Below are 18364 nucleotides of genomic sequence, written 5' to 3'. Positions count from 1 at the left end.
GGAGAAGTGGGAAAAGGGACTTTCAGCTTGGCTTGAGAAGGATCTTGCTTCTACACACACTCTCATAACCTCTACAGATGCCTCCTCCATGGCACTAATCCCTCATTATTTCATCTCAATGGCCATTCCAGGGGTAAAGTAAGCAGATTCTCTCTTTCTCAGTGTTCCATTATTTTTAAGCATTTATACATGCAGTTTTGTTAATACTATTTAAATATAAAACACCTAAAATATTTTGAAAGTTGGAGCTAAACAAACAAGGATAGATCCTCATCTTCCTTTGGTAACATACAAGATTCTTGCAAATGGAGCACGCGTGGAAGCCAGTGTCCCATACCAAATTAACTCACAGGCCTGAATTCCCACTTGACAATTCTGACTCTGAACTCACAAAATTGATAGAAACTTCTTTTTACAAAAATGCTTCTACATGGTCTCAGCTGCCAGCAAGTACTTTGTTTCTTTCACGTTCCAAAGTAGCCGTGCAGATGTTTTGGGTTTTTTTTCTCCCAAGGTTGGAAAAAGAAGTTTTTCAAGCCTCACTGTTAAAAACAAAAAAGAAACAAACAAGTTTTATTCATGGGGACCAATGACCATTTGGCCTAAGTTAGTAGACCACTGCCTCAAACTATCAAGATTTGCTGCTTATCACAACTTTGGAATAAGATGTGCTGCTTCTCCCACAGGATAAATTGGACCTGAATAATGTTGCCTAATATACAATCACATTCCTTTCTCTCATGAAACATGCTTTATTATCCTGTGAGTTCATTGAATCATTACAGATGGTCATCTAAAACATTCAGATATTGCCAAAGACAAATAATCTTCTAAGTCAGTTCAATTAAATAATCCACCCGACTGCTTTTTGAAGGCTGATGATACTGGTGTGATCTGCATGCAATAGTTATTCTATTCTGCATAACGTATTATTTGCATTGATGGTGTTAAAAAATACTTTTTCACCTCTTTTTTCCAAATGACTTACGCTTTGACCTTCATGAACTAAATCTGAAATTATCTCTCTGTTGACTACATGACTTGTCCCAAGACTGTAGTCCCCTAATTATCCACATTAGGTTGGAGTAATTATGGAGCATACCAGATCAAGGCATCTGCATTTCCTGTCCTTGGAAACCCGTGCAAAGAAACAAGCCATGATAGAATGGAGGGTAAAGGGGTTTCAGATCTCAACACAGCACAGCATAATGCTTGTACAAGCACCTGGGTCTCAGAGTGTGGATGTTCCCCACACCTCTCATTTTAGAGAAGATACTCTCTCCTGCATACTCTTTCCTTTCGAAGAAAAACATGAGCTAGATCTTTAGATTGGAATAAATTTGGGGTTTTTTTCTCCAAGATCTTTGTAACAGATTCATCACCTCTTGTTCAAACTTCCATTTCACTCTCTGTCAGGTCAAGCAGAATGGTTACAACACAGATATGTTCTTCCAAACACTGCCAACTAGAATTAGCTGGACATGTTCAACTAGTTGGTTTAGAAATTTTGTTAGGGAAAGGTTTACTATTCTTACCACTTCATGTATCTGCACTCCACGGCAGACAGAAGAACTCTTGCTGATGCACACCTAAATTTCTGGATAGAAAGAAATTTGAATAAAGGAGAACAAAGATTTTTTGCCTTAATCTTCAACTTCTCTGCGAAGCACACCAACAACTACTCTCTCCAGCTCTTTGGTGACCTCGATCTCCTGTTGGCATATGAGGGATCCTTAAATACAATAGCTTATATGGACAAAAATAATGTTGCAATCCTGACCACTATTACTTTGCTTGCCACTTGATTCTAAAAGTGGTGAGAGTGAGGAGCTATGGTGGCTGATGTTCTGCCTGGTTTTTCCTTAATTATACCCCTAATACAGCCTTTCCTGTCCCCCGGCAGAGCTAATCATTCCAAATTTTCATCTGCTTAACTTTGTACTAATTTGTCATCTTTCGCTCATGTTTTCAGAAATGGAACAGTGACTTTTCAAATGCTACTGCAGAGATTACACATGCCTTTTGCTTAAACTAGATCACTACTGTCCTTTCATAGCTCCATTTCCTCACCCTTTCCTAGCATGTCCCACGCATGTCACTGTTCTGTGTTTTCAAAGCTCTTTGAAAGCATCTCTCTTCACAATTCAATTACTCAGTAGCAAGAAGTCCAGCTGAATCTTCCACGTATCTGAAAACTCATCACCAAAGCACCCTGTGTTTCATTCTCTCCCACATCGCCCTTTATCTTTGGAAAGATATTTTTGAGGCACCATTCAACAAAGGTTCATCTTCTCTAAACTCGTCCTTAAAACACTCCTTGTCACACCATATCTCTGACCTTTAGTTACACCAGGGGATCACAAGCACTACAGCCACTTTGACCATTACAGTGTCATAAGTCAATATGCTCCATCTGTTTTCTCTTATCCTAAGGCTGTGAGCTTTGGGGATTCTTTTATTTTTTTGTATGGTTGGCTACACACAATGCCATGGTTTCAAACTGATATGTCCCTAGACACTGTGAGAACAGAATTATGCAGATTTACTTAACCATGGTCTTCAACGACTTCCCATGAAACCTTTTGCCATGCCACTGGTTCTACTGCAGTTCAATACACTTTCTTACGAAAAAGATGTACTATTCACTCCAGCTATCACCTTTAATACTTATGATTTCATGCTTTAGCTCAGAAATTATAGCAGCAGCAATAAGGCATTTGCACAACTGGACACCAAGCCAATGGCTCAAAAATAAAACACAGTCACCCTATTCATGCAGCCCACTAAGTAACAGAAATCAGCAACTGTCCTGATGCATCTAAGCATCCTGCACACAATATGCAGCCAGTGCCATATTAGCATCACTATTACTATTTCAGTATCCTAGGGAAAAAGGTAAAACCAGACTACATGCCCTTAATTTGGGGTCTTGCACTGCGGTATAAGGAGAATACAGCAACCTGAACATTAACACTGCACATAATCCTCGGTTGATGACTTTTGTGATAGTTAATGTTTACATCTCATAATGCATTTTCCAGAAACCATGGCATTGTGAGATTGTGCCTTTTTTATCCTGAATCCTATTGAGCACTCTCAATCTGTAATGATGGCAATCAAAGGCAATGAAAAGTGCCCAGCTTATTCAACTGACGTGTCTTCATTTTTCAAGTAAAAGAAACATTTCATACCAAACTACAAGAAGCTTAGCTCATGATCAATGGTCAGTAATCAAAACTTTAATTAACACATATTTTTATTTCTCTTCTTATGCAGATTGCCATATACTGATTAGCTATGTTTACACACCAGTTTTACTAATCTATCTAGTGCAGGGTACATTCATTTTACTGGCTAATTTGCTTGGAACTAATTTCTCGAGGCAGAGCCCAATGAACTGAAGCACCTATAGTATTTGTGAAAAATATAACAGCACCTCCCATTAGCTTTAAAGATCAGCTGCTTTATTATAAAAAATATCCAATTTCTTATATCAGCCAAGAAACAGGGAGGTTTTAAATTAGATAACTAATTATTAGAAAATGACAGTTCTTCCCCCAGAGTGTAACCAAAATGAATCACCAATTCAGTTCATTTTAATTTCTTCCCTTAACACTCATACTGGCAGAGTTGTTAAACTCTTTGCATGATCACTGAATCTTAAATCTATAAATCTCATCATCTCAGCAGGAGGTTTTCATCTGAGATATTGTGCCAAATCCAGATTGCATTTTAAATGCAGACTTTTAACTTCATTCCAATACACTTGAAAGCTATAGTTTTCTGTCACAATCTGGAAATTGGACATTTCTGTCACAATCTGGAAATTGGACATTTCTATCACTACCATCTCAAGGAGGAAAATGTTCAGGAAGAATCTCCACATACTGTTACCCATTGTTTCCATTTGTATTTCATAAACAAACATAAAATAAAGTTAATAATGGAAGTAAATCTTTGGGTTTGGGTTCTTACTGCCAGCCCACACAACTGCAAGACTATACAGTGAAAACTGTGAAACAAAACAAAAAAACACTTAACATTGAAAATCGCAGCTTGTTTAATGTTGCTTAGCCTACTCTATTAATGATAAGCAACAAAGTAAACAAGCAAAGAAAACAAAAAAAAAGACCAGATGTACTCTGCAGAACTGAACATTTTATTTTTGCTAGCATCTAGATAACTGAATATACACTCCTTTCATCAATACATTTCAGGGGGTTGAAACTGGATGAGCTTCAAGGTCCCTTCCAGCCCAAAACAATCTGTGATTCTATGATCTTCCCAGGGAGCAAGCAAGGCTGGCCCAGCAGCAGTTTTCCCTTCAATCAACCTTTGTCTTTTTGGAAGATGGGTGCAACATTTTCCTTTCTTTGACCAGTGGGGACCTCCCGTATCTCCATGACCTCCCAGAGGTTATAGATGTCTCGCCATTCAAGGACACTGGCCAACTCACAACACCCTGAGGTGCAGTCCATCTTGTCCCATTGCCTGTGGGCTGCCTCCAGTCACCCCAGCTTGATTCTTACCTAATGCTGGTTTATTTCTCTCCTTGACCTGTCTCTCCCAGTGCAGAGGCCTGGCAGGACTGGCTGGGAAGAGCTGTGACAATGTCAGTGTTTAGTTCCTCTGCCTCCTGTGCCACTGTCACACCAAATCACCCACCCCACTCAACAATGACCACACATTTTCTTTGCTACGCCTCCCTGGCAATACCACTGTCCACAGTCTCTCTGCAACTTCCCAAACCTAAACACCCAAGACAGAATGTCAGGTCAGCAGACAGATGCCTGTTTTCCGGTAACTATGTCTCCATTAACTGAGTCTCCATTAACTATGACCCCTTTTTTTAATTTGCTCAGTCACTTGATCAGTACTGAAAACCCAGATGTGGACAAGAAGAATGAGTTGTGACATCAGAATTGATGAGTTTCCAGCTTTCCCCATCATGAAAGTTTCTGTCCACAGCTCACTTGGAGGTGGTCCTCTAGATTCCTCTCCTCCCTTGCGGGACTTCAGCTGTTGGCTTTGTGGTGTCTTTGCAAGACCCTGTCAATCTCCTGTTCTTCCTCCCTGATGGCACACAGCACACCCTGGCAAACAAGGCCATCACCATCCCCACCCTAAGCATCTCTGCAGCCTGAGGCTGGCGCAGCAGCATAGGCCCTCAAGGTCTCTAAAGTGCCAGGTTGGTCCAGCCCATGCTAGAGGCAGTCTTGTTTGGCACATAAAAATAGAAAAACCATGTCCTCCCAAGAGTAAATGCCCGCCTACAACACTGATATTTTAAAGACAGAAGCACTGATTTCAGGGACACATAGTGTTACTCAACTGGCTTATTACAAAATGATGGTTTCACCATGTAATATTCAAAAAGTTGATAAGCATTTTATATAATTGCTGGCAAGCAACCCAGATTAAGGGCCTCACATCAGGCCATAAAAAGACTTGCAGTGATTAAGGCACAAACACACCTAATGCAGTGCTGGCAGTTTTTCTCTCTGGTTTTGCCTGACAGACAGAAGTCCAAATCTGAAAATGTAATATAACGACCAAAAATTTCAGAGAGGTTTTAGCCCATTCTCTAATGATCTGCAATGCAGTTCTTTCCCAAAGGTTCCCTGTAACCATAAAATCCTAAGATATGTTTATAATAACGCACATCTGATTTGAAGACCTAATTACTCATTTTGGACGTGAAGTGATAGCTTGCAATATACGCATAATAGTTCTGGCAAAGCTGCACATATTAATCGACGGGAAGCTTTGGTGTAAAGTTATTCTCTCATATTCACAAGAGGTGTCTTTGTGCTATTAAATAAAGAGAAACCACAAAATCCATACTCCTGAAAGAGTTAAATCTGAAGAGTAACCTACTTTCAACATTAAATTTGGATTAAGATCTTCCAGGGCCATTGGACTTTGAACTATCAACTGAAAAATCAAAAATCCAGAAGTTCAAGTCAATTCAACATTACAAATGAAAAAAAAAAAAAGAAAAAGAAAAATGGATAAAATAATAGTCCATAAAAAAGCAGTGGGTTAAGGTAGACTATAAATCCTAAACCTGAAAAACACTTTCAAGTAATGACGCGTTTGACACAGTGAAGCCTTTTGTCTGCGTTTCCTGCCCTGAGTGTACAGCAGCTGCAGCTGATTCTAGTTCTTGGCCATTACAGCCTGTAACACTGCTAATTTTCAGAACTATTATATAGCTTTCAATTACCAGGAGAGTTACAGGAAAAGAGAAAAACTCCAGGTAAAACCTTTGTGCAAAGGAAGAAAGTAGGACCCCATAAAAAAAACCCCGTAAGCTCGAAGAAACAAAAAATCCAGCCAAGCAGAAGAGAATTACACCTCCTCCCACAAAATACATGAATAAATAAATAAATGAACCTCTTCTTTACTCTTGCAGACAACAGTACATGTAGCTTAAAAATTAAAGATAGCTGGTGATAAACAAACTATGCCACTACATAGATACAAAGGATAAATAGTCATATATAATGCTGGGAAAAGCTCCCAGAAAATTTTTTGAAAGCCTAAGATAGCTGTACTGAATGCAGAAGCCTGTTTTATCTACAGACATTGCCACCACTCTTCAATTTTTGGGGAATACTGCAGACCATGCATACTATATGAAGATCTGTTAGTACTTATAGATACATTAGAAAAAGCCAAAAGTCACCAAAAATATTTTGTGGTAGTACAGTAATAACCCATCCTCCCCAGCTAATATGTCCCTCTTACAATTTATCCCACTGCCATTGATAACCAGACTACCCAAGAGCTCTGAAAGAATCACATGGTGACCTGTGCCTCTCCAAGAACAACACTGTCAATATGCTACGGACTCCATACAGATACAATTTCACAAAAGTCCTCATTTCCACCAGGAAAATAAGGGATCTACTGTGCCTTAAAAGATGGTCAAGACTACATACTCTCCCTTTCCACCCAGACATTCCACGTGGCATAGGACTGACCCTACTTCTTCATCAGTCACTGGTGGAGTGATGTCCACTAGCGGCCTTAAAGTTGCTCCCCACAGCCCAGCCTCCAAGCAAAGCCTAAGTGGCTGGAAAGCAGAGGTTATACAGAGCTATTACACTGCTCAGTGAGAGTATGATCCAAAAGATAGTATTTTATGTTTAAACTACATCAGCTTAGAAGAAGCACCTTTCATAAGGCCAATTTCAGCAGATACACACTACAGCTTGTAATCTACTAGCACAGTAATTTTATGTCTTTTATGCTGTTCCCTTTCAAAGAACAGATGTAATATGTCTAAAATCTTCAGTAATTTTACTATTGTATCTCAACAGGAAAATGGGGCAGAACAAAACTATACCCTTTCTGAAGCTTCTTTTTCTGCAGAAAATCTGTTCTAAGATTCTATATTACAGGCTTTTGAAAATTATTCCAAATGTTACCAAATAGATGTACCATGCTGTAAACAGACTGGGCATTTGTAATTTGAATTTTAAAAGCTTCTAACAACACCCCATTTTGAAACTGAAAAAGAAATTAAATCTCTTGCATATACGGTAATAAAGTGAGAACACTGAATAACATTAACTGAGAGCTCTCCTGAAACAGCAATTCCAGATGATTACCTGTTTCTGAGCCCCCTGCAACAATTTGGGTAAATATTACCAGTATACTAACCCTTCTCACGCACACAATGAAAAGTATATGCAAGCAGCTGCAATGCTAGCAGTGCAGGAGCTTGCACTACAGAAGAGAAGACCTAACATCATGGCTTTTAGCCCACAAAAGCCACCAAATCTTATTATTTCTCTTAAAAGTAGATGCCTTTCTATGTGATGTATTGACCTTTGTTTCAGACTTAACAGATACGCTTTGTATCACACGGAAGGTACACACACTTCAAAATGAAAGGAGGGGGAGGTGACACAAAAGAAGCTTGATGTGACACAAGAGACAAAAGATTGCTATGAAAGACGCTACCACAAGACTGCATGATTATCTGCCAGACTAGAACACTTATAGGGTGAAAGAGTAGCTTCCTGAATCTTCAAAAACATAAAAGGAAGAAAACTTCTTGTATTTCTTGCTACAATTCTTCGGCTCTGAAAATGGTGCTGCTCTAGAGGAAAAGGCAAGTTCAGAAAAATTATTATAATCAAAACTGACTGATCTTTATTGCAGTGAAGCTGAGGTACAGTTTGGGGATATTCCTTCTTCCCTTCTCTGCCTTAAAAGGAAATTTTTTTGTTAGGATATAGAATTCTGTTCAGATATTTCTACAAGTATAATGCCATAACCACGATTCATTACTGTAAAAGAAGCCAATGTAATCAGTGTACCTATTTCATTGCTTTCTATGGGAAGTTAAAGAAAAAAAAGAAAAAAAACCAAAACTTGTCCATCAAATAAAACAATCAAGCAGCAGATTAATTGGTCAAAATTAGTCAATCACTAATTTCACTTTGAGGAAGAGACACAGAGCCCCCATAGGGCTGGTGTGTCTAGCTGAGCTAAAGGGACGCTGCCACTTGGGAAGGTCACACTGCTTCTTGATCAGGTTGTTGACCTGCTGAAAGGTGCAACTTTATCCAACCGAATCCAGCTACCAGATTTAGCACACGCACAGACACGTGAAGTCCTTGTGAAACATAATTGAAAAACTCTGTATTAACATTTTGGATAGTTTTCTATTTTCCCTCCTTAAGTAACTGAAGCATGTAGTGGTTTTACTGATTCATTTTGGCTTCTCCCGTCTTCCTGCTCAGCCTTCAGTTGGTCTAAATGGAGAAGCCAGAACCACATCTACTCAACAGCAGCTTTAAAGCAGTTTACTTGCTCAGAACTAAGCCAGGGCAGAATTTCTAAGGCACACAGTTCCCCCCCACGAGCTCTATTGAGAGCACACAGGGAACTGCTGAGCCTCGCCTGCTTTGCATGGCCGAAGAAAGATCTTTATCCACAAGAAAAATCCTTGGCACAAAATAATTAAGCAAGAAAAACACTGCAATCTGTTGTCATCAAAATAACCTAGCAGGACAGTTTAGTTAATAAACACTTGATTGGCTCCAGGATGGCAAAGCAGCATGCAGATATACAGGGCTGGGAGACGGCAGGAGCAATGCAGAATTTGCTCCTCTGCTTCCAGCCAGGCCACAGCAATGCAGACAGGAATGCAACGCATACTCATGGGTCTAATTTCTGTATCTGGTTTCCACAGTGGGTGACATATAGCTATACACAATGCAGGGAAAAATGTGGCATTCCATGCCTCAGGGTAGGTTGGGGGAGCGAGTGAGCTTATCTTCCTACTCAAAATGGTTTAAATTCACCTGTTTGGCACTCAGAAACAGACTTGGGACATTAATACATTGAGAGACAGCAAGCACCTGGAGGGGTAGGTCCAGAAACATATCCCTTAGCAAAAATGTGCAAAAGCTGGCACCGAGAAGACTATCCATAACTTCCCCTTAAAGAAACCAGGTGAAGACACATCTGGTGTCCAACAGCCCCGTGCCACTTGCTCCTCCCTCCCTTTTCCCATCACCCTTCCTTGGTGGGGCTTGTCTGATCCTGCCCAAATTCATCCCAACAAGCTGAACTACCAGGAAACTAGCACAGCATAGAAATGAAGGTCTTTATTGCTCATCACCAATCCTGAAATTAGGGAAGAGTCAGTGACAAAGAGCAATTAGGTGGGCTTGGCTGTACCGTCAAATTTCACATGGCAGAGTTGCTCGTCTCACCTCATGTTTAGTAATAACAAGCTATGGAGACTTAGGAAGTGTCCTACAGATTAGACCTTTTTTCACCCTTTCAATGGCCAAAGTACTTTCACCCACAGGTCAACACTACACCTCTTACTACTCTACTTCTACTCATGCTCAGCATTTTAAATGTCTGTTAGCATATAATTATTCAACTACACTGAAAGACACTTAGGCATACTAGAGTAGTAACTGCTCTTGCTGTGTGAAGCAATACAGATGTAGTCCTAATATTAAGCCAGTTTATATAGCCAACCACGCTTTACTCCAACTCTTACTCAGAATGTTATTTGATTTTTCTCCCCAACAGCTTTCACAAAAGAAGAGATACATCTCTGAGACTATGTTCCCAAATATGTCTGACATTGTTTTAATTACCTTTTTCTGTTGATCCCAGGTTGTCCAAGATGACCTTAGTCCTGGGCAGAGCCACCAGACCCACCTTTGGAGAAAGGTTTGTCATTAAGTGCAACCACCACAGAAAGGAACCAGAGTGTGCAAGTGTGCAACAGTAGAAAGATGCAGCATTTCTTCAAGAAGTTTCTAGAGGAAAACATGCTCCTGAACAAGAACACCAGGTTAAAGAGAAGCCTGGTGAACAAAGTAAAGAAGTTACAACAGGATGGGCTTGATCACACTCAGGAAAATGAAAGCCATTATTAAAGAGGTTGATCTTTATCCTGAAGGACTACCTATAAATGATGCATCATTTTGTATGAGGTCAGAAGGTAAGCCGTAAAAAATCAGAGAAATCAGACAGAAGCATCATTAAAGAAATATATACATAGGACATACAATACAAGAGAACTGCTGTATCATTTTAGCTACTTCCCATGACAACAGAACATAATTTCCCCACCGACGCTGTATACTATTCACAGTATTAATCTAATCTTCCCTTAAAATTGTTCAAATAAATGGATTTATTTTATGTGGTTTTAAAATAGTTCTGGAATAGTATCTGAAAGCAATCAGCTACTAGGTCTTCATTTTTAACCTAGAAAAGCCCTTGCAAGGCAATCCTGTGCAATTCCTCACATAAATAAGGAATCTGACAAGTTACATACCAAATAGTATTTTCACCATCTCTATTTCAAAAGTGTGTTAAAACAAAAAAGTCAGTCTCAGAGCCCAGACTACTGTCTGCAAATGTAATACTTACCTAGAAAAAAAAAAAAAAAAGGGCAAACAGATTAAAGCAGTATGGTCTATGGGGCTGTATTAGAGAATAATCAGAGGGGAAATCTGGATTAAAGGGGCTGGTTGTGTGCAATGATATCCAGCAGTGATAGAGACCGTTGAACAGGGAGAGACAGACTGAGAGATCTAAGTATTAGAAATAAATCAAATGCCTTCTATTTTCTATTTTTCACACTCACAGAAGGTGTATATGTGTTATCCAAAAATATTTCTTGTATTGTCTGTTGTAGCTTAACTGTTGTAGAAACCAAGACATGAGTAATCAGATGGCAGAAATTACTGTTATTTACACACTGCTGTCACAGCTCTCCATAATTATACAAGTTGACACAGCATCTTGACAATGACAGGAAAAAAAGCCATTTCTGTAGATACTTTGTCAGCCTCCCTACACAGAAGCATGGCAAATAAAATTACTGCAACTAAAAATTGGCAAAGCAATCACCTCTTTCAGGGGTTTTTGTCTCTGTCAGAAAGTTACTACTGTGAGAATACTCAAAGACAAAAAAAGTCCTCTATGCCTATGTGGCTTTATCTTACAGTAGAGGGCCACAATCCGGCTACACACAAATGCCTCCTGTTGTTGAAAACACCTGAAAAAAATTAAGGCAAAAAATTAGTTGCAAGGGAGCAGGATAGCAAGAAGGAAAGGTGGTTACTTGCAAAACACTGAAAAAGTCCTGCTCTGTATTAAAATAAAAAATTTGAAAAACTCAAGATTCAAACCCATAGTCTGAATCACTTAACAGTCAACTTGAATCCTGGAAGTGTTTAAAGCCAGACTGGACTGGGATTTAAGCAACCTAGTCTAGTGGAAGGTGTCCCTGCCTGTGGCAGGGGGTTGTAACCAGACGATCTCTAAGGTTCCTTCCACCCCAAACCAGTCTGTGATTCTATGATTTTATGCTGCCCATGTCCCAGCTAGGCAAGATAAACACCAGAGGAGGACAGGGAAGACTGATAACTGGTTGAACTCTCGTATATACAGAATTGCAATGTTCTGGTAAAGAATTTTTGGTTGGCAAATTTCTGCGGAGCTTTAATCAAGAGTCACCACCCGATGCAGACACTGCACACTGGATGGGTTATGCCTCTGGATCTGGTCCCATGCATCACCCGGGACAAGAGGCAACAACGAGCATCCACTTCGAAATTCCAAGACCCTGGCTCCCCTCCCTCTTCCCTGTGGCCTCCAAGGTCACATACGACCCATAAAACTGAAGCAGTCGCACATCTTTCGCTCATACCTCTCGCTACCCACTGGGATGTGCAAAGCTCCTGCACAGGCTCTGCATAAGGAAAGCAGATCCTCTTGTGCCTGCTAATCCATCTGCTGCTCCTCCCTGCTGTCGTCTGCGTACTTGACTTCACCGCTTTAAGTACTGTGGTTAAAATCCTAACTCGTAAAACTGAAAACTTGATGTTCTGCTGCTACAAGTGGTATATCTAAGATATTCCAGGATACCCCATTGGAACGGCAGAGACGAATGAGTACTTCCATCTCTATTTTCAAACCACTTCACCAAACTCTTTCAGTCACAAAAAGCCTTTGCCTACAAATGGCTCGTTATTAGAAAGTTCTGTGGAGGGAGAGAAGTGAGGAATGCTATTGTTAGTCTCAAGAAACAGTTTCAGACATTCATTGCTTTTGTTGAATACAGTGAATTTTGACTTGAAATACAAACATCTTATCTAACACTACCCAAAGATTTAAGAAGTATGAGACTAGATGTGCGGCACGTAAGCCAATGTAATTCATCTGTATGCAATCTGAAGTGTGGATATACCCACAATATGTGTGCATGTAGCTGCTATATAGTGTGTAAAATTAAGTTGTTTTCATGTGTGTTTCATATGATAATGCATTCACTCACATACCACATACTGTAATTATTAGCTAGATTAGCTAGAGACTTTATTAGATAATCACCGTCTGTTTCATTTCTCAGCTTTCAAAACTTGAAATAGAAGAACACCCCCACTGTGATGAAAGGTAACATAGCTTGCTGATTAAAGAGAAAAAAAACCCACACAAATGAACAGAAAAACCCTGCAAGTATATTCCCACAACACCAAAACTGAGTTTTGATAAAATCCCAAACCATCCATAAGAAGATACACACAAATTCTGCACCTTCGCAGTTCTAGGGCAGCAGCTGCTAGCTCAGTCCCTGCTTTCAGTAACATCCAGCATCCAGATCTGCAACTGGAGCTACTGTTTTCAAACAGGTTTCCACGCTCCAGAGCTGCAATACAAACAGCACAAAAGCTGCTTTACCCCCTACACACCACATCGTTACAAAATTAACCATACCATACTGTCACTACCCACAGTGAGCAGCCCTCCCTCTAACAAAAGATCTAAGTTTCCTATAAAGAAGGAAACCTAAAGCCATTATCACTTATCCTCAGGCTGATATCACACACTGAATTTAGGCTAATGTTGGCTTTCCCCGTGTGTTCTCCCTTCACGCCCTTAAAATTTAAAATGCGTGTAGGTCCTCCAACATAAGACAACATTTTCCAGAGGTTTTAAGTTTGCAAATGTCAAGGTTCTCACAACTTGTGTTCGAGTTTGAATTTTTTAACTTATCTTTTACTGTTTAACATATCACCTGGCCAAGAAAAAATAAATTCGTATTTTCACCGTGAATCTGTTCTGAAAGTTGAAATTAATTAATATTGTTTTGCTGTTCAACCTGTATGTTTTCAAACTTGAGGCAGCCAGGCTTTAACTATGCTACAAGGAAGCCCGATGACACTTGAAATGCAATGCTAATCACCCTTTAAGATTTCAGAGATACTCCTGGCTATGTGCCTCACATAAGTTTGACATGTGTAAAAACCTAAAAAACTGGAAAACACATGGTAACTCCTGCGTGACTCATAACAGATTTGAGAATAACATAGATTTATTCCTGACACTCCCACTTTCTTAAACACCACTTCTCCAGATATCTTTACTTACGCTGAAGGGATACCAGGCTGTGAGTTTGTCATGACTGCTGTATGGACATGAGCTGTATAAACAGCCAATTCAAGGCATAAAAATCAACCTCTTCATAAAAAGCGTTTGTCTTTTGAAATAACTTCCAAAGTGCATCTTTTTGTTGATTTTCAACTGGATAGTAATTGGGAAAATGTGCAGACGGGAAAATAAGACAGCGCCCCTTTTCACTATGCTACCATTGATACCCAACCTTGCATCAAGTATATCCTTTGAAAAAAGACATAAAGGACAAAGGACAAAGACATGATGTGCACAGAAAGAGGAAGCTGGACACTTAAAAGAAGTCAACTAACACCACCAGGACTATTAATTCCAGTTATAATAATGCATGGCTTGACATCAAATTCTGTCCTAGGCTGACCAGACACGTACAGGATGCAATAGTATATCTGCTATATGCTTTCTGGAGGCGATATAAGCAGTCATGGAAAATCAATTTGAATACAAATGTAATTTGTTAAAAGAACAGTGAAAATCATTATGCAGGGTCACACTGTCAGCAGTTTGTACAGAAGCAGATATCATCCAAAGATGCAAAGGCATTCCGTAAAACAGAAGAATCTTGGTCTTTAAAAGTCTCTGTGATCTTTTCAGCCTTTCAGTAGAGTTGCTGAAAGAACAAAGCTACAGTTTACCTCTCGTTTCTCAGTACTTTTACTCCTTGCAGCTCATGTCAGCTGCAGAAAGAGGCTATAGAAACTTCTAAGCCTCAGAGAGAGTGCAGGTTCCCACTGTAATGGAGAAAAAAGCAACATCTTTGAAACAGTTCCTGGAAAGTTTTTTATCTTGGGCTGACAGGACACAAGTCATAAAATAACGAACTAGATTTGCCTGGTTTTGGCAATGTCAAAATCACGTTGAGGGAAACCATACATGAAAATTCAGCAAAAAGCTAAGTGAAAAAGCATGGTACAGTTTAAGAATCTGCTTCAGACTAAAGACAACTCAGATGGCAAATCTTCAGAAGACCCTGTTGCAAAGACATGCAACATGGAATATACCGATTTGCTATGCACTTACAGCACCATTACCATTGCTGATCAGTTTACCCGTTCCATGAGGTAAATCTGGGGACTAGAACAGCCACCCATTTTAAATTATGTCTTCATTTGACCCCAGTCTTCACTGACTGTTCTGAAAGGTGTTGGCTTGTTTGTTTCTAAAAACAATGCACAGTGGGACTCAGAAACCTGTATTACTGTAGGTGAGATGCACCATATCTTTCATCTGAAATAACCTCTTGCAGTCTCTGTAGCCACTCTTGTAGGTACTGTCTGTTCAGAACACCAGATTGGCTCACGCTCAAATTTGACCAGGGAACAACAACAGCAAATGTGAAACCTTTGCAGCTGTTTTGTGATACATATAAAAGGACATTCCTTATTAAAAAAGCACCTGCATCTTCCTTGTAAACTAAGGGCTAGAAGTCACTGCACCCTTGAATCCCAGTTTCATCATATACATGTATATAAACACATCTCTGAATATAAGTCTCCTGTTACAGTGCATGAGATTGCAAATTTATCAGACTGGCTACAAGGAAGAAAATTCCAGTCTTCTACTGGGATGACTTTTTCATCATCCTCTCTCTCTCTCTCTCAGTCTTTCTCCCCCCGCTTCTCTCTCCCTTTAAAAAAAAAAAAAGGAAAAAACCAAACCAAACTTGCTGACATGCTATGTATGTGTTTCAAATGTAGAAAGCAAAAGAGCTTTTGTAAGATATCATGTATAAACTGGATTTTGACCCACATCATTACTGTGCAGAATTCCAACAAAAAAGCAGTTGGCATTTTTCCTTAAGAGCAGACTTGAAAAACAGATCAGTAATGAACTGTATGACTTAACTTTCATCCGCAGTTGGAATTTTTTCCCAAAAGACGACAGGGGAGAACTGGCCACTGCATGCATGAAGCTACCATTGGTTTTCATTATACACTATTACACAAATGGACTCATCAAGTAATGTTAAAACATAATGTTCAATTTACAAAAACTTTGGTGCTGTTCAAAACCTGCTCTCTGAAGAGTTCAATACTTATGGTGCTTAACGTCATCGTAACTTGGACAGGATCTATTAGAAGTAAATATTACGACAGCGAGCAAAATTAACCCAGTATATCAGACCTGTCAAGCAACATTTTATTCAGTTTCAGCATAAAAAATGAAAAAAAAAAAACCCTCTTAATTTTCTTCTGTTTCATTTTGAAAGCCAAGGACAAACCTTTAACTGAACAGTTGCAGCTTCAGCAACCATGGAGCAAATGGGTGTTTTTCCCTTCCTATTTCACTTCTACCAGAAAATCTGAAGTTCTCTGTGCCGAAGTTACCTAAAAACATGGCAAGACTGAACTTAAATGGAAAATTGCCTCAAATGTGTGCTACAGCAAGTCCTACAGAAGCCCAATGCAAAGTACTCATGATAAGACCAGACTTGGTGGCAGATAGAGCATTTTTGCTCATAAGACTTTAGGCATAAACTGCAGGCACAAGGACAAATTGCATAAGCTATCACATGCTCGCTGCAACTGGGCGAATGTTACTGGGTTCTGAGAAGCTACCGTGCTAAATAATATAAGATATAATGAAATATTCCATTTTTACTGATACACTGGTTTCATTTTAAAGTAAGAAACGTGAATAACGACGGGAACGGGTCTAAAAAAGCCAACAGAAATATTCCGCCACTCATTAGGATCTCAGTTGTTTCCTAAGCTTTGGGAAGATAGAGCTAGGACCATAAAAAGGGGCTCCCTCAACCATGGTACCGCGCCGAAGGCATGAGCATCCCCGGCGCAGTGGGTCGGGGAAGGAAGGAGCCCCCACGGGGGATTGCGCGCTGTGGAGCGAGGCAACAGCGTGGAGCAGATCCAGGTCGGTCCCTGTACCCGGGGCTGAGTCCTCCTCCCCGGAGGGGAGCGGACCGGACGGGCGGCGGGACCCCCACGGTCCCCGGCACCTTCCCCCGGTACCCCGGTCATCATCACCACCACCCCCCACCGCGCCCGGCTGCGTGCAAGGTGAGCTCCGACAACTTTTTTAATGCGAGGAGGGAAAACCCGGCACTAAATAATCACTCTACATAATAATAAAGAGAACTCCCAGGAGCTCTAAAGTTATTTTCCTGGGGTAGGCTTGGGTTTGATTCTTTCTGGTTTTGTTCTGTTGGCTTGTTTTGTGTTGTTTTGAGGGTTTGGGTTATTTGTGGGGAATGAGACAGAGAGAAGGCGCCGCTGGTGTTTTGGATGGAGGTGCCCTAGTTTTAGGAAGCGGCAGGAAAAGGGTCGCCCTGACAAGGACTGTTCCGCTGCTGCCGAGATGCTGAAGCCGTGTTTGCAAACTGTTTCCGCGGTTTGCTGGATCTCCGTTAGGTCAGCTCTAACAGCCTTCAAATTAAAATGAAGACCGGTGATTGGGGGTGGAGGGGTGGCAAGAAGAGGAAAGAGATGTAGGCAGCTCTGCGGTTATTATTAAATCTTCCCAGCCGCTCATCTGGATTACATTTAAGCTCTCACGGCATTTCTTTCCCCTCTAATTAAGCGGAGTTTCAAAACAGAACATGTCTGAGGGAGGATATTTCGTCGGCTTCTATTTGAAAAGGATAAGTGTGCGGGTTTTTTTAAATTAAAATAAAGAACAAAAGGCAAGCCCAGACTGAGGCACCCGGCCGAGAGCCGCCTCCCCGATCTCCCGCGCACTTCGGCTCCGACTTTGCGAGAGCTCCGGCGCTGCCCCGGCCCCCGTCGGACCCGCTCCCCGTTCCCGACGCCCGTCCGCTCACCTCGGGCGAGGCGCGGTGCCGCCAGGCTCCCGCAGAGCACCAGCCAGACCAGCACCGCGCGGCTCATGCTCCTCCGCTCCGTGGCCGCGCTGCTTCTGCCGAAGAAAGGAAAGGAACGAAAGAAGGAGGGATAAATGGATGGGTGGATGGAGGTGGCGGCGACCCGGCGCGGTCGGGTCCGGTCGGGTCGGTCCCCGCCTTACGAGCGGCTCGGAGGCTGCCCTGCCGCCCGCCAGCACTGCGCTCCCGCCAGGTGCCGCCGCGCCGCCAGCACGGCCCGGCCCAACCGCTCTGTCCCGTTGCCTCCTCTTTCTCCTCCTCCTCCTCCTCCTCCTCTCCCTCCTCTTTCACCGCCTCCTGCGCGCCCGCGTCCGCTCCTCCCGCTCTGCGCGCACCCTGCTCCGCCCCCCGACCGCATCTCCCTTGCTGCTGCGGCGGGAGATGGGGAGGGACTGTGACAGGGAGGGGGGTGAAGGAGGTGGCTCCCCACCCTCCACTGCCCGCTCCGCGCCTCTCCGCCGCCTCAGGACTGCACCCTCCGAGCTCCTCTTCCGCTACAAATCATGTCGCAATTGAGTCGGTAGCCCCCGTGAGTAGCAGCCTTATCTGTCGGGGAGCGGA

General features: G+C 41.5%; 1 protein-coding gene across 2 annotated transcripts in view; it reads right to left on the bottom strand.

The window, feature by feature from the left end:
- EDIL3 (EGF like repeats and discoidin domains 3) overlaps positions 1-18056 on the bottom strand; it is a 261821-nt gene extending 243765 nt beyond the window's left edge. For both annotated transcript variants that reach the window (XM_030469925.1, XM_030469926.1), the window contains exon 1: positions 17744-18056. In XM_030469925.1, the coding sequence (XP_030325785.1) occupies positions 17744-17810 (67 nt within the window). In that variant the 5' untranslated portion in view covers positions 17811-18056. The remainder of the gene's footprint in view (positions 1-17743) is intronic.
- Between the last annotated feature and the right edge of the window lie 308 nt (positions 18057-18364).

This window comes from Strigops habroptila, chromosome Z (genome assembly GCF_004027225.2).
Source record: "Strigops habroptila isolate Jane chromosome Z, bStrHab1.2.pri, whole genome shotgun sequence".
NCBI classification, from domain to species: Eukaryota; Metazoa; Chordata; class Aves; order Psittaciformes; family Psittacidae; genus Strigops; species Strigops habroptila.
This window is presented reverse-complemented; position numbering and strand designations above follow the sequence as displayed.